At 35.5% G+C, this 17,963-nt stretch overlaps 1 protein-coding gene across 1 annotated transcript; it reads right to left on the minus strand.

Annotated features, from left to right (window-relative positions):
- Positions 1-1,067: 1,067 nt before the first annotated feature.
- Positions 1,068-12,769, minus strand: LOC104088408 (serine/threonine-protein phosphatase PP-X isozyme 2). Its single transcript, XM_009593067.4, has 8 exons — positions 12,365-12,769; positions 7,337-7,489; positions 6,203-6,265; positions 6,044-6,129; positions 5,638-5,713; positions 5,290-5,558; positions 5,103-5,181; positions 1,068-1,513 (listed from the first exon to the last, which is right to left on the minus strand). Exons 1-8 carry the CDS (start codon positions 12,503-12,505, stop codon positions 1,463-1,465), a joined length of 918 nt encoding a protein of 305 aa, XP_009591362.1. The 5' UTR covers positions 12,506-12,769; the 3' UTR covers positions 1,068-1,462.
- Between the last annotated feature and the right edge of the window lie 5,194 nt (positions 12,770-17,963).

Raw genomic sequence — 17,963 nt, forward strand, 5'->3', positions numbered from 1 at the left:
TGTATTAATGATCAGACGTTATGCACCCATCAAAAGGTGTCTATTCTCATTAAAGAAGAACTTGATTTTGGGATCTTGTCTCCCTGAATAGAGCTATAAATAGGAGAATTTGTATGCATAGTTGGACACGAAAAATCATTTGTACTCAAAGGCTACAATTTATTCTTACTGTATCAAATTACTTTCTTTCTTTTTATTCTTAACAATGCTCTTGTTACGGGTTCCGGAGAAGCTAAGTCCACAACCAGGCTTATATTTTCTTCAAGTTATTTTAATAATCTTATTTATGTTCTTGTTATTTTTATATTTATGGATCAAATTAATTCATGTGTTTATAAACCACGTTACAAATTCAACTATACCGTTTACGGGTAAATATTATTGTGCAATTTATCTACAAAAGATATGTAGATAATCTCATGATGACTAGACTGATCTGATCGAAAGAAGACACGATCGACAAGGCTATTTTCGTCATTGTACCGTAAGTTGATGTCGAGAAGGCAGGTGATCAGGTGTTTCACGCATTCGCCGCACATTAGGACAGAAGAGAACAAACTCGTTCGTGTATTAATGGCTACGTGTGTGAGAGAGACTTCGAGCACATAATATTTATCATCCTTTTCTTAGGCTAAATGAGATAATTTATGGACCTTTTTTGTTCCACGAATGTCATATTTTTTTCAGGTAGCGTATACTCATTTAAAACTCGAAGAGGACGTATCTATTAAACAACTTTGTCAAGAAATTTAAACATTACCTTTTAACGACCCAGCCAGAAAATGTCGACATCTCATTTGAGATAATCCTATCCACATCATAGAATTACCTTTTTCACTAAAAAAAATTATGAGCTACCTCTTGATTTGTTGTCCATACGCCACCCCTCGAGGAAGTATACTAAATGTACTACCCTTACTGTGCACAAAAATGAAGCCTAAAACGTATCTCAATCAGACTGGACAAAACTTTCCTACACCTAATATCTTGCACCAAATCGAACAATCTAACCTTACAAAATGTGCACAATTTTTGTTAAGACGGCCTGAATTGCATTATATGTAACATGGGAACCAAGAAACATTTTCTGATTGGCAAAGTCCATAAGTAACAAGATGCTCAATTGTGGTCCTCGACTTCAGTCGTACAACTCCTTTACAGGAGAGTGAAGCTGCCTCAATTGCAAATTTCACTTCAGTGTCCCATTCTATTACACACTATCATTACAAGGGGAAAAAATATGGGATTTCGAAAAGGGCAATATGGCAATCGGATCTCAGTAAGATATTAAAAAACCCAAACAATGGTACCATTCTTTCTGTGAACCCAAGAAGCCTCTTCTACCAGATAACTCGTAAGTGATCTAGTGTGAATCATTCGAGAGCATCTCCTGCATGCGCTCTACAACCATCTTGTCAACAGTGTGGGTATATTGATGGCAAAAACTAGATCCTTTGTGGTTTTAAAGGAAGTAATCTGGTGGAGGCCTTTTAGCAGGTGCTCCTCTCGATTCCTGTATTTCACCAAAAACAGAAACAAATGTAAAACTGTGCAGAAGTCTCACAAAGGCATCCTGGTATAAGAGTAAAAGTGACTGTATCCTTGTCTCAGCCCATAATTGCAATAAGCAGGTACCTTTTCTTCCACAGGAATGCATAATTTCATTCTCCATTTATAAATTCACATAACTGGCGCTAATGCTTTGGTTACAAGCTATATGCACAACTATCAATCCTGCCAGATCAATTTACGCAAAGCCAAGATATGTACTTGGTTGAATATTTAGGCACGTTGAAGATGTCAGCAGTTACTGTATCTCTGAGATTTTCTGAGAGGACGGGAAAATTCATGCTTCAAGGAAATTGATTATATCACTAATATATCTAAAGGTGCTTAAGTTTGAGTTTTGGAATACATTCAAAGGTCCTTAGTGAGGGTGCCAGGGTGGGTCAGCACTACGGGAAGTAGGTTATTTCTTAACCAAGGTTTGGATGGTGCAATCCTGGAATCTCACATTAACTAACCTAAATCTCTGTGGGCTCAGTGACATGGGTATTAAATGGGAATGAAGTATTTTCTTCTTCTTTTTTTTTTTTTGATAAGGAAAAATGGTCAAGTAAATGATGTCTTTTCATTTTTGTAGTAGGAAATAAACATTTTCACATTTAAGAGACTAGCTCAAAGTTGATGATTAAGTCAGGTTTCTGATGAATTTGAACTTTCATTAATAACAAGAGTGTGTCTGATGCATTATCAAAAAAGAGGGGGACTGATGTTACATTTTCAGTGACGTGATATTCAGAAGGTATTCCAAGAGGGTAGAAAAAGTACTTTCACGAAAAGGGACACATTTGATGGATAGCCTGGAAAGGACACAGAGACAGGGTGTCATGAGTTTTTCGATTTTCTTTCAACAATCCCAATTTTCAAATAGGCAGTGTCTATTTGCTGAGTTCGTACTTCTTTGCCCCGTACATTTTAACCACATCTTGGTGCATTTGTTATATTTCATAAATGCCTCACTGATCAAAGAAATGTATGGGACGATGGTGTAAGGCCCGTAAAAATTTTCCTAAAAACCCGGGTTCCGTGATGCCAAAGTAGGCATAGAGGTTAATAATAATAGAAATTCTTTGTGGTTCAAACTTTTTGAGTTGAACAATACACTGGAAATTAAAGAAAATTTTTTGGCAGAACAACGCGTTTCTGCGGTCCATTATGCGACCGCAGAATCACTCTGCGGGCCGCATAATGGCCGCAGAGTTAGGCAGTTAATTGGGCCAGTTTGGATGAAATTTTGCGGTCGACTATGCGACCGCATAACTGTTCTGCGGTTCATTATGCGACCACAGAACATGTCTGCGGGCCGCATAGTGATCGCAGACACAGACAAGTTTTTGGCTGTTTTGATCACCGATTATGCGACCGATATACGGTCCGCATATCGATTATACGATCGCAGACCTTGTTCCGGAGCTTCATTTTTGGGGTTTTTAAACCCGGCCCTATTTCGTTAAAACACATACCATGGACCATTTTGATCATATTTTCTTATATTTTTAGAGTGTGAGAGAGGGTCCTAGAAGGAGAAGAAATCTTCATCACATTGTTCTTTAATTCTCATTTAAATCTCAAAGATTATCAAGAAAGGCACCTAGGTCTTCTTATTCCTAAGAGGTAAGATTCTATCACCCAAACTCTTAATTTCAAAATGTAACTAGAATGGGCCATTAGTAAGATAATTCATGGGGATGGGAGTGCTTACCTTGCATGCATGTATCCTTGTAGTATGTGGGAAGATTGTGAGCTAATAATGGTAGAGAGTGGGTTGGGAAGTGATGGAATCTTCCACAAAAGAGCCTTAAAACATTGATGCACACCTAGTGTTTGATAATATGCTCAAATGAGCTAAAACCATGTTCATCTTCCTAATTTTGGTTCAATTTTATTATATTGCTAAAATAGATTGAAGTGTCTAATATTCTGAAACATCTTAGAGTTTTAAAGAGCTCAATTGAGGTATGTTGGCTAAACCCCCTTCTTCTTAGAATCGAACCCCACGGTGATCATGTAATTGGAGTAAGCCCTTGATCATTATAGAATTGACGATTCCTAACGTGTTTGTGTTGAAGGATGTAAGTTCAATATTTATTCTAAATGCTTCATCATGTTATCTTGTCATTGAGGATGTGTTTAAAAATGTGGAATATGTGTTAGAAATGTTAAGACTTCATGTCAAGATCGAAATAAAGGTTGTTATGCCAAATTGTATGAAAAGCCTCTATGTGCCTAAGATTCCCAAATTGATCATATGTGAATTTAATGTCTTGAATGGGAAGCCTTATTGATTTTGATAATGATATTGAATGTGGGAAAGGGGTCTGGAACTATGAAATACGGCCAAGTGCCAAGAATGATTTTGTAATCGTAACCACTAGTGTCAATGAATCGAAAGTATATGAAAGAAGTACGATATGAGATGATTGACTGAAAAAGGTAATGTCTCAAATGAGATGGCCTAGCCGGTCGGGCCGAGATCGGACTCCGTGTAAGAACACGGTGGTATTGTGGACGAAATTGTGAAAAGGGTGGATGTCTCAAATGAGATGGCCTAGCCGATCGGGCCGTGATCGGACGCCATGTCGCACACATGGTGGTTCTGTGCTGGAAAGTTATAATGAAATTGTGGTAATGTCTCAGATGAGGCGGCCTAGCCGGTTGGGCCGAGATCGGACTCCGTGTAAGAATACGGAGGTATTGTGAATTGAGAAATATCGGTACTAAAGACCACCCAACCTAATAATATGGAGATTGACTTGAAAACGTATATGATCCTTAACTTGTTGTTTTACTATTATTTGAAGCCTTATTGAATTCTTGACTGTCCCTCTTGTATTATTACTCATTCTATGGAGCTGGTGTTTAGCTATACATACTAGTGCTATTCGACGATACTAACGTCCCTTTTGCCGAAGGCGCTGCATCTTTAAATGGATGCAGGTGGTTACATAGCAGACAGTGCAGATCTCAGATAGTGCTGCATACTCTTCTCAGCGGACTCGGTGAGCCCCATTTCATTCCGGGGTCATGTATTGTACCTTTTGTTTATATCATGGTCACTTTTTGAGGTATAGCCGGGGCCTTGTTGCCGGCACCATCTTTACTCTCTTTTGTATCTTTAGAGGCTCTGTAGACACTATGTGGGTTGTATATGGGTGTTGGGAATGTTAAACAATTTATGTTGTGTTTGATCACTAGTTCCACTTTAACTATAAGAAATGTGTATTTTGAAACTTAAAGGCACAATGACTAATGAAATGATTTAGTATTGTATGAATGAGATTCCTACTGTATAATTAATGAAATCACGCCTTTTCTTGATCATGGGTTAATTGGGTAGAAAGTATCTAACAGGCTTTACTCGGTCGGGTTCACTCGGTTGAGCGTCGGTCGCGCTTCCCGGGGATGGGGCGTGACAAACTTGGTATGCAGAATTTCTGTTTAACCATTACAAGTGAAAATAACATATTGATAAATTAATGACCTCTTTGCTCATTCACCAACAAGAAAAACAAGAAATAAGAATGATTATAGGCACATACCTGTGGAGCGGCTTCAAACACACGGAACTGCTTATTAAGATTCTCATCTAGCTCAAGAATTGCGGCAACATTCCCACATCTGCAATGTACCAGGACAAATGCAAATTATTCTCGTAAAAAATACATGAAATGAACATACCCTTGTAAAAAAGAACAAAATGCAAACTAACCCTGTGACTTAACTGACCTGTAACAGTAGTTCGGAGCAGACCAGACTGTAACTATCTGATTATTGAACATCCATTTATATCCTTCCATTACTAACTGATGTGCACGGCATATGTAGTCTATGTTATTTGTATGGTTAAATGAAGTAACAACACTGCCACCAAAAAGGAAACCTGCACCACGAGGACTCAATCCCCATCCATCAACAATGTCCTCCGGATCTGACCATAGTAGGTCACACATGGCACCCTCATGTGGAACTTCTTGCTTTCGATCGATAGTTCGAATCTGAGATAGAGGTGATGATGTCAATGTATTTCACCACATGTAAAAGTTCAAGCAAAGGAGTCAGAGATTAGTTCCAGACCTGGTCTAAGGTAGATATTGTAGGAGAAAGACCACCATGAACAGAGAATATCTTATTCTCAATAAGAGCGGACAAGCTGTGTTATGATCAAGACAAGGTAATATAAGTTTAGTATTACCGATAGCTAAATGTACCACGACTTGTACAGACAGCCATTCACACTGCTGGAGCGAGAAAAGAGGACATGCAGGATACCAATGTCCAGAATTTCTCAGGTCAAGTATGGTCAAGCAAATGGACAAACTTGCAAGTCATGTATTAGGTTCAATGGAAACAGAAAAGGTTGGATAAAGCGCATAACAGACAGGAAAGATCCAGTGACAAGCTTGAAAGAAATGGATCTACTGAAAATGCATTGAACAATCAGTTGTTCTCCTATTTTAGACACTAGAATAAAGTAGAAAACCTTAAGTAGTCAAAGATATCTGTGCAATATCTCCAAACATTTACTGAACCATACTTCCGCAGGCACTCATCATAGAATCCATACACCTGGAAATTTTGAAGAAAAAGTAAGATGATAATAATTAAGTTTAAGAAGTTGGGGAGAAAATGAAGGACCAACCTGTGTGATCTGGCGGCTCTCATGGTTACCTCTGATAAGAGTGATCCGATCTGGATATCTCACCTGATTATACATCTCCAATTTATTCTCTTTTTTGGATAATGATGCATCACCAATTAATTGAAAGGGCAAAGGCAACATGCTCACTAAACATGAATATGGAAATAAAGAACCTATTATAAGCAACTCAACAAGGAAAGGCACAAAGAATATTGGCACATTGAAGCAACATGTTTGCTTCTATTTCAGCATGGGTTTTATAAGAGATGAACGCTCAGTTATTTTCCAAAGACGCATCAATCTAGGATGAAGCACAGCCAAATGGAAATCTTCAACAATAAGGCAAAGATGAAGAAGCGGGGGAGGGGGAGAGCATGCACAGAACCAACAAGCTAGGTAAACGAAATAACATGTCACAGATGGTCCTGAACCCAACTTATTTACAACTTCAAGAAGCAAAACCAGATTGTCATGTCAGCCAGAAGAAAAAAAAGGGGAAAAAGCTTCCTCATAGTTAACAATGATCTGAAAAGCACCCAAGGGTGTGGCCTAGTGGTCAATAAAGTGGATCGAGAACCATGATAGTACCTGTACTGGTGGGAGTTAGCAAGTACCCCGGGGAATAAATCGAAGTGCTCGCAAGCTAGTCCGGATACCACGAGAATCCCAAAAAAAATGTTATGACAAATACTGATAAGAAAAATTTCAACGGAGATATCTTTATATAACTTATTTGCCTTTTCTTCAAGCATTCCAGGGGTCTCCAGGTAGCAAAGTAAACAAGCACATGTAAGTTGCCCCGTCACATGGAAGTTTAAATGAGTCTGACCAACTATTTTGCATCCAATCCAACACAATTTCCACTTCACTTCCATTACAATTTACAAAACATCATGAACCAAACAAAGGCAGCAGTAGTTGATGTAGAACATGCAGACTACGGAGGGTAGTTTCCTGAGCTGTCAGCTTGTCTTATAGAAAAAACACAAAAGTGCGAGAAGCAGAGATATCCTTATAACCAACTTACCACAGTGAACACTAAAAAAAAAATCAACAATAATGTAAGTCAGATAAACCTTGCATGAATATGATATCTACCCGGTATCACAGGAAACAGTTAGAAACAGAAAGTACCTTCAGAGCTAGTAGAAGAAGAAATGTCTCAACGGAATAAAATCCTCTATCAACAAAATCTCCGAGAAACAAGTAATTTGTCTTTGGACAATCACCTCCCACTTTGAATAGCTCTTTCATGTCGTAAAATTGCCCATGGATATCACCACATATCTATACACACAAGAAAATAACAGCTGATCCAAATTTGAAGCAATACCAGAACATAGATAAGTGGAACTCACATCAGAAAAAAATAAATTAAGAAACAAACATAGCACGCTCGCATGTCGCTTGTAAATGATAAGGCCAAATAGACAATATATGGTAAGAGTTTAGAAATGATCACATTTGCTCCTGTAACTTTTAGAATTTCACAAGTCCATACCACACATTTCAGTATATTTCCCAAGAGGCTCCACAAGTTCATTTTATGAAGTCATTAAGACAGCAGCACTCAATCAATATCAAGAAACTAAGCATAAGGAGATGGTCTACTTCAGGGAAAAAACAAAGGAATCAGAGCTTTTAGTAGTCAGGTCTCAAAGGTAAGCTTCTTCAAAGGTAGAAGGTGGCTCAGAACTTTGCCTCTTCCGGTCACTAAATTTATCTTATGTTAATCCCAACTGAAACAACTAATTGAAGAAAATTAACATTCAATTTAGGGTAAAACAACTCCAAGGGTAAACCAAACTTTAGAACGGTACTTCAATAATTACCAATGCATGGATAGGTCATTCTTATACCATTTCAGAAAACTTACTTTTCTTTACATTACTCCATATCTTTTGTTCTAAGGTCCATAACTTTTTCCCTTCTTTGTGACCATTCAGTTCACAAATGTTTTACTAATTTTAACTCATCTATTCTCAGAAAACTAAGTAGGCATTTTGTTTTTTTCTCCGTCTCTATTTCATTTGGAAGTAAGTTCATTCTTTATGGCAATTTACTTGAAACTGTCAGGACAAGTCTAATGACTTCTACAAAAAGAGTCTAATGACTTGGTGTTTCCTTTTTTTTCCTTGATAGGTAAAATAAACTAATGACTAGGTTATTCTCACCTATTGTGATGTTCTTGAATTGTGAAATTCAAATTAGCTATCATAACTAGCAATTAAGCATTGTTTGTTTATTGGTGATTGTTTGTCATCCCAAGCAAATCCTCTACAGTCATCTTTCTTTGCTTCTTTTGTTTCTCGACATTTCACCAGACCCAAACCAGATTCTTGAGCCCTCTCCAGATGCTGTAGTATTTTTTTCAGCAAGAACCCCAGGATTAACCCCAGTAAGCAGCAGTACCAACAATAACAACCGAACCTCAATCCCCAGCTAGTTGGTTTCTTTACAAGACAAATGACCAATACTTCTACATAACAAACAGTTGCTAGATGAGTCCTAGGAAGAAATAAGATTTAGGTTGAATAATTTTTTTCTAAAACAAACAGCTGAATAACAGAAAGTGGACTAGCATCACATTAGCGATCTCTGATCAAACATCCTCTCACTCCCATAAGGAAAAAGAAAAACACTAATCATGTTATCATTGCTCCATCCTCAACTAATACTGCATAGTATATAAAGAAGCAATTTCAACAAAAGAGAAGCAATTTCATCAAAAAGAATATAAAGAAGCAATTTCAATACCGTGAAAAGAGAAAGGAGAAAAACCCTTACTGTTAGTATTGCACAATATATGTGAGCTTGTAAATATGGGAGCTTAGGCTATACTCTGTCCAAAAAATGACAAGTTTACGCTAAATGAGATGAAGAAACTTTCTTAATTTTCAGGATTGCTAACTATAATATGCCTCAATCCCAAGCAAGTTGATGTCGCCTATATGAATCCTCACAGACCATGCCGTTCCATTAAAGCTCACCATAATCATTCACAATATTCTATTAACATTCTATATAATTAATCTTTTAATATATTTATGTAAAGCTAATACCATCTTGATATATAGACACATTAAATGACCCTAAACACAGGAAGACGGAGGAGTAGATGCAGGCATGGAAGGTAGCACCTTTAGCACTGATGTGGGTGGTTTGGAAGGAAAGATCTAGGAGAGGTTTTGAGGGAATAGAGTAACTTTGCACAGTTGTGGAACAGCCTCGTATTCCTTATTTATTTTTGGTGCACCCACGAGACTCCTCTTTGTGTAGAAGATTGAGTGACTTTTGTACAAAATCATTATCTTTTTGTCAGTTTTCTTCCTTTTTGGGGTATACCACTTGTATACGGTTTTTTTGCCCAAACATTTCAATAAAATCTTAATGCTTAAAAAAATGACCCTAGACACAGTCTAACCAACAACAACAACAACACAGTCTAACCAGTTCTCTTAATATCAACATCCCCCTTCAAATTCAAGCGATGAACCAATGCATGTGTGCAAATCAATTCAAGACTAGAAAATCAAGTCATTAACACAAAATAAGTAGTTGTTTCCAGAAGCCCAGAACAGGCATCTGAATAGTGTCTTAAACAGTGTAGGTGAAAATAAAATTGGGTTGGCGCTACCGTGAAACAAAATTAACTGGATCGTGAAGCTATTATGAATACAAAGAGTCATGGCTGACTTGAAATATGCATGCAGCCAACTTGATCAAAACGTTGACAAACACAAGCATACTTTCAAGTGTCAATTGGACCATATCATTGCAATTGATGGTGCTGCCTGATGATAACATAGCGCTGATTGGCAATAACATGTAGTACACTAGCTAGGAAAGAATGAAGTACAGGCTTTACAGGTCCACGGATATGGACTAATAACATCACTCCTAAACCCACACAAATGTGACTTGACATTACCTGATATAGACTAATGTCAGTATGTCACCAATCTTAGTAATTTAATGGTGCATGAGACGTGCTCTACACTGGGTATGTTGTTGTTGTTGTTTTGAGACGTGCTCTACAGACGCACCAATGAATTTAAAGCTAAGGTTTCCAATGTTCTTTCATCTTAACGACACTAACTCCAGATGTCGGAATTAGGTAGACTGAGGGAATACACAAAAGATATGCACAGAAATAGATGCGATGTCAGTGAAACAGTAACTTAAATGAAGGTGTGACGCTGTCAAAACGATAACCACTAATAGACAAGAATAGTTACACTTCCAAAAAGAAAGAAAATTTTGGGCAACTGCGCAGCCTAAGGTAGGCAGAAGCTACAATCTCTACTATAGAGATGATAGAAGAGGAGAGGTAAATTCTTATTGAATTGAGTGGTGAACAACAAATAAAGGAGCCCCTTATATAGAGTTCATGCTACAGAAAAATAAGGGAATCTACCTACTTATCGTGATGCCTAATTATGACACTATCACTAAGAATATTAAGGCCTCATTTGTTTGCACTTAATGGAGATCTGAATCTTAATCATTCAGATCTCAAACATTAAGTGCGTTTGTTTTTAAAGCCTGAATCTTAATTATTCAGATCTTAATCGTTAAGTGTGTTTGTTTGTTTTTACTTCACAGCCACTTAATGGGTCTGAATAGGTCTGTATCATTAAGATCTATAACAGAGACTTAATTTCATTAAGATGCTATCATCCATATTCATTCTACCGCCTACCATTATCAACTACCACCATGCCACCCACCACCACCATCATCCTCAATCATAGCCGCCACCATTGTCGACTACCACCACCCACCGTGCCCACCACCATCATTAACGACAACCAACACTCATTCACCTCAACTACCACAACTAACCACCCCATCACCATCAACAACCATAGCTGGCACTGACCATCATTATAAACTACCATCACCCACCACCATCTTCCTCAATCACAACTACCATCACCACCACCACCCGCCATTATTAAATATCACTACCCACCACCACCATCCTCAATCATAATAGCTACCACTAGCTACTACCTTAAACTACCACCAACCACCGTTTTTAGTCGGCATTCAGAAGCACTACCGTTAGCCATCATCACCGGCAACTATCATATTTTAAAAAGCTATATATTTTAGTGATAGAATATTAGATTAATTAGTATTTTATTTGAATTTTATGTTTATTAATTTTCAAATAAACGTAAACTTTATACATTCAGATGTTAAAAATCAAACAGTCAGAATCATTTAGTATTCATATCTTAATGATTCGGATGTCTTAATCTTAATACACATTTTGATATCCAGACGTGTATTAAGATTCAGACGTCTTAATCTTAAAAAAAAAAAAAATGAGGCTTGACAATTAACCTAAACGTTAAAAATTAATATAGACATTCTAATATTCAGTTGCATTAATTCTCTTGAATTTCGACTACTACAAATAACATGTCCATCTCAACAGAATCTCTGACACATTCCATAATACTTCAACTCAAGGCTACCATGTCATGGATAGAAGACTATCTGTTTCATCGTAAGAGCCGAACCTTCAAATAAAATATGAATTTAGACGCATCTAAACAAAGGAAAAATGCAAAAATACTTCTATATTCCTATTGTTCATTTGGATCTTATAATTCTTATTCCAGAATTCTACTATGTGCAACTTCGTACTGCCATTTAGGCTCACGAAACACCATTTATCTTGAGCAACTAGCACTATTGTCTTCGCATTTGCCGGCGTAATTGTCATCATTTAGTTAATTTCAATGAAATTTGATATTTCCTAGGCTTTTGCAGCTAAATTTAAGAAAGTAACAAAATATTACTCAAACTTACATGGCTACAACTTCTCAATCTAAAATAACCTGCAGAACAATAATAGAATATTCTTACATGAATTTCCAACAACTCAACCTATAAAATGAAAAAGGGAGCATCCAAATGACTCTAAAATACAAGTCTTTTGGGAAGTTTGCGCTTTCAAACGGAATTGAAAAGGTTTAAAAACAATAACAGATAAAAACCCTACATCATCAACAATTAACCTAGACTGAATCCCATAGAGCAATTGGGAAAACAAATATATTGATTCATTAACCCACACTTCAGCTCAGTCACAACTTATAGTTCATCTCTCTTATATCGCTCCGACGTAGGGTTTTAATTTCGACTTACAGTGACTGGGGCGTCGACTCTCTGCACATTGCTTTCTTCAACGAGGATTTCCATAGCTTTAAGACAAAGAGCCTTCACTTCCGATTCCTTTAACGGTTCGCATCTTTTGAGCTGTTCTATTTGCCTGTCTAGGTCTGACATCTTCGTGTCTTCTTCTACAAACTTCTTCAAGTCACCGGGGAGCTCTGTAACCAAAATCTACTACTAATATCTTCTCCGATTGAAGCGCATAGGTAGGGCAATAGCAGCTGAAGAGAATGGCTCTCTTCACTCCCCTGCTGCGCCGTCGTGATTCCCGCTGTTGCCGACTTACCGCTTAAAGCTTGCTCTACTTTTTTACTTATTTTTGGTACGGTAGTTTTTACTACTTATTATGTCCCAACTCCTAATTTATGCTCTAGAAACAACAACAAAATAAAATTGACACATATTTATATATATCCAAAATAATTTAATTTTAAAATTAATTTTTATTTAAAATAATATAATTACACAAACATTTATTATTTAATTTTTCTGGTTTTGCTGCTCTACACCATCTTTTCCCCATTTTAAGCGAACGAAATTTAGAAAAAACGAACGCCTTAAGAAAATGATTGGTTTGAAAAAATGGACCATCCCATTGCCTTGAGAAAAGAATGAATGGTTTGAATAAAAGATAATGCAGTGATTTATCAGAAGAAACTAGTGAAAGGAAATAAACAGTGTCTGCCTCTTGCTTTTTGTAGTTTTGCCATTGTATTTTTCAACAACAGGAATAGGATAGATGATTTTGTGTGTATAATTCATGTACCAAATCTAGATAATTTTATAAATAGCAAAGGGAAAAAACCCTAGACTTTAAAGCTTGTTTGGATGGTTGTTACATGTTGTATTGTATTGTTACTTTAAATACAATATTTGTTTTGATTGTTACTTAAATATTATTGTATTGCATCATTAAATACTTCGTTACATAACGACGAAAAGTGTCGCTTTATGGAATGACCAATTTGGTGTGGCCGCGTCGTTGCCGTATTTTTTCTCTCATCTTGCCCTTTCATATTATTAAATAATCATATATCATTTATCTTACGTTTTATATAATATTTCTATCTCGTACCTTAATTTTTCTTTATAATATTGCAAGTTTATTTTTCATATTGTTGGTGCATGACATCATGAAACGACGAAAAATAATTATCATTTATCCAAACATTGTATACATCAAAAAGATACAGTACAATACAATACAATACTATACGATATATTATAAAAGGCAAAATACATATTTTAACCCATCGACATTGTCCCCAAATCCCTCTTACATACCTATTAAATACGGGAATAATATTACACACCAAAACTTTAAAATGTGTGTCAATTACACACCACTTTGGTATTTGACCACATCTGCTTAAAGATTACTATTACACATGCCAATCACTATCTGACACGTGTCATAAATAGAGACCCCCCCCCCCCCCCCCAAAAAAAATCCTTCTCCTCGTCTTCCCAAAGAAAAAGAAAAAGAAAAAACCGCCCCCTCCTCATCTTCCCAACCCCATCATCTTCTCCATCACCATCATACTACCGCCAACCCCTCAACCACAAGCATCTTCTTCTTCCCTAACTATAGATTCAACTCTTTGCCGATTTTTAACAACATCCATTATAAATCCTTCTACAAATTTCAAATTCAAGCTCAAACCCAAAGCTTCAAACTTGTTAATGGTATTTTTTTAATTTTATTAAAATTAATCACCTAAGTAAATTTTTACTCAATAATAATCACGAATTCAAACTAATTTTCTAGGTCATGGAACACCAAAATCAGCAAGACTCGATTAAACTTCAAGACTCGATTAAACTTTCAAGCTTTTTCAAGAAGTCAATAATAATAATTTTTACAAGACCCAATAGCTCCTATTTTCTTCTTCTTTGTCTTTTTCTTCTTAGTCATGGGGGTCGGAGAGACGAAATATGAGGGTGTATACAAAACTAGGATGGGGGTTGGGGAAGAAGATGAAACGGGAGGGGAGGGGAGAGGAAATGCTGGAATTTGGGGGTGGGGAAGAAGACATGGGTTATATTTTTTTTTAATTTGAAAAGGAAATAGTTAAGAAAAGGGGGGAACTTAATTTCAGATGAAATTTTTAGTTTTCACGCGCCTCTTTTATGTGTAATACACGTGTGTGATACATGGCAAAAGAGGTGTGTAATTGACACACTTTTAAAAGTTTTGGTGTGTAATATTTTTCTCATATTTAACAAGTGTGTAAGAGGGATTTAATTAGAAGGTCGATGGGTAAGTATATATTTTGCCCATTATAAAACGTTATATAACAACCATCCAAAGAGCTATTAGTTGACGCTATATTATTATATAATTTTTTTTAGGACTACTTTTATATCGTGCGCCAGTATTGAAGACTAAAGAGAAAATAAAATTTCTGGAACACTAAAGAACTAACTTGTTATCATATTTGAAGATAAATAATCCAAATTTTAATTTTAGGGGGAAGGTCCAAAATTGCCCATCTAGTATACTTTATTATTTATTTCTGTCACCCGTTATATTATTCATTCAATATAGCCCCTACCGTTAATCAACTTTTTAAAATTGTCCCTAACCATAACGAATCTATACCGTGGCAGCTAACCTCTCAATATTTTTTATGTCAGCTGCCAAGTCATTTGACCCCACCAAATTAAAACTCCTCATGCCCCATTACATCACCCGTCTCTCATGCATTACCCCACCAAATTTGCAACTTTGGGGTTTTTTCTTTTAAAAAATTTCAAAAGAACATCTCCGTACATTTCCTTAACGATTTGGTTTCTAAATTTATCACGCAGCAATAATAGATTGAAATCAGCTCTTTAATTGATTTGTAGCTTCACGACTCAACCAACACCAAATCTCCAACAAATAAATTCGATAAAAATTTCAGATTTAATGATTCAATACCCAAAAGATCTTCAATGGTGTTTTTATTTTTTGCTTTTCAAATTTAATAGCGATATTCAATTTTAAGCTCAACAAATATTGCCCCTTCAGATTTGAATCTGTCAACTATCACTTCTTCAAAATCGCAGAGTTAATTTTCATACCCATCTCACATGTACTGATGCTCCCAAAATCGTCCGATACACTCGGTTTCCTCACCAACTTTCCTTGAATCCCTAGTCCTTTAGATGGATTATCCACAATAATAATTGGATGAGATTTGGAACAGCAACCAAAGCAACCTCTGTTCTGTACAAATTCGGGTTTATTTGCATATCCAAATCTTTGAAGTTTGTTCTTTCACGGTGGGCTTCAATCTTTTTTCCTATTTTTTTTATCACCAATAACTTCTTTTGCTCAAATCAGATTTATGCCTCAAGTTTTCCTTTAAAAACACCGTCACAAATTTCTAATTCCAAAGCAAATGGGTTTTCAAATTTGTTTAACAATTATACCCGAAATTTGTGAAGAACCGAGAGTAGTTATGCTTTCTGATCTCTCTTTCTTCTTTTTTATGGCATTTTTCGAAAACCATGATTGAAAAAATGTGGAATCTCACAAACCTAATTTCTAACCATGAGATATTATTTTTTTCATTTTAATTGGAGTGGGAAATAAATTGAAGAAATTTCCTTTTCTTTGAAAAACAAGGAAAATAAAGATGTTATAGAGCACGGAATTACTTCTTTTTCCTGATTGTTGAATCGATCAAGTGGTGAAACATGGAGCTTAATGGTACAAGTTGGTATTTCTTTGTCAATGGAGAATGTAATGGGGTTTGTGGGGTTTAAAATTAGTGGGGTCGAGTGACTTGGATGCTGACATGAAAAATATTGAGGGGTCAGCTGTCATGGTGTAAATCTGTTAGGGTTAGGGGCAATTTTTAAAAATTGATTAATGGTAGGGACTAGATTGGACGAATAGTATAACAGGTGGCAGAAGTAAACAATATAGTATAGTAGAGCGACAATTTTGGACCTTTTCCCTTAATTTTATGAATAATTATTCAACTTTTACTTTAATATACCTAAGCCACTAACCATTTTCATAATGTAAATATCACTCAATTATACCTAAGTATTATGAAAATCACTAAAATATTTTGTTTGCAATCATAAAATCATTTATCTTTTCCTGTCACAAAAAGTCGCTATGAGCAGAGGCGTAGCTAGGATTTGAGCCTTATGGGTTCGAGATTATAATCTTTTTAAGTTACTGGGTTCTAAATTAAAAATTTGTACATATTCATTGAATTTTTTAATACAAATATAAAATTTGAATAAAAGCTACCGAATTCAACCGAACCCACAACCAACATTGTGGCCCCGCCCCTGACTATGAGAAAACAATGAAATACTTCCTAATGATCTTATACAAAGTTGAGACTTTTTTGTTAACAATAAAATAGTTAACAGTTTATGGAAATAAAGTAAAAGTTGAGTGATATATTTATATTTAAAACTTTTAATAAAAAATGTAGAGTTTGCATATATGTATAAGATTGAATGATAATAGAAAATGTTTCCTATAAAAAAATATTTTATATAATAAAAAGTGAGTTTCCTTTAAAATTATCACAAAGTAGAACTCTAATCATATACAGTGAAATTGTCTCTGGAGCCATATTTTCTAAACTAGTTTCTAATTGAGTCTTAATATGTTGGTTGGTTTGTATAATGTTTGTTACGCATGTTAAAATAGTATTAAGTTAATATTTTCATGTTAGTTATTTTATTTTGTAAGTAATGTAGATTTTGATAAGATATGATAAAAATAATTAATGAATCATTTTATCAATCATATCTTTTTAAATTCATTCTCTCTAATGGCAAGATTTATTGAATGGTAACAACTGATGCAAATGACCAAAAGTCAATATAAACTGTTGGGAAAGTGCATATCTAACTGATTTGGAGGCCATTATTGAAGCCATATATGTATTACATAAAAATTTACAATTTTACCTACTAAGTAACACACTTTAAATGTATGTGTCTGAAGCTTTAAAATTTGACGTATAAGTTGTTAAAGTGCAAACTTCAGACAATCGGGTCTTAAATTCTTCTGTCGTAGCACGAATTTTAAATAAATTAGTTCGAAGTTACAAATTTCATTATGGGCCTATCACAGTGTAAACTTAAAAAAAATAGAGTCTAAAGTTAGCCCGTCAAAGTACAAGCTTCAGAAAAACGTTCTGAAGTTCATAGTAGTACAAACTTCAGACAAATTAGTTTGAAATTTGAAAATTACAGATAAACTTTAGACAAATTAGTCTAAAGTGATGCAGTAGATACAAACAGAATACATAACTTGAAATTTAAAAAAGAAAGAGGTATTTTCAATATACTATGACTTTTTTTTTCTCCGGGTGGCTTACACTTACTGGCACGATATTAATCTCTTCTCCAATCCGGTGTTACGTTGCTATCTATTCCAAATATATATTACGAATGTTCAAAGAAAGATATTTGCAATACATGATTGTTGAATAATTCTCATTTATATTTGCGTACTAAGAAGAAGAGAATGATGATGATGATGAGGAGGAGGAGGAGGAGGAGGACGAAGCATATGAAGTTTGCTTAAATTGGATACTAGTTTAAAAAATAT

The sequence above is a fragment of the Nicotiana tomentosiformis genome, chromosome 7, assembly GCF_000390325.3.
Source record: "Nicotiana tomentosiformis chromosome 7, ASM39032v3, whole genome shotgun sequence".
Taxonomy (NCBI): domain Eukaryota; kingdom Viridiplantae; phylum Streptophyta; class Magnoliopsida; order Solanales; family Solanaceae; genus Nicotiana; species Nicotiana tomentosiformis.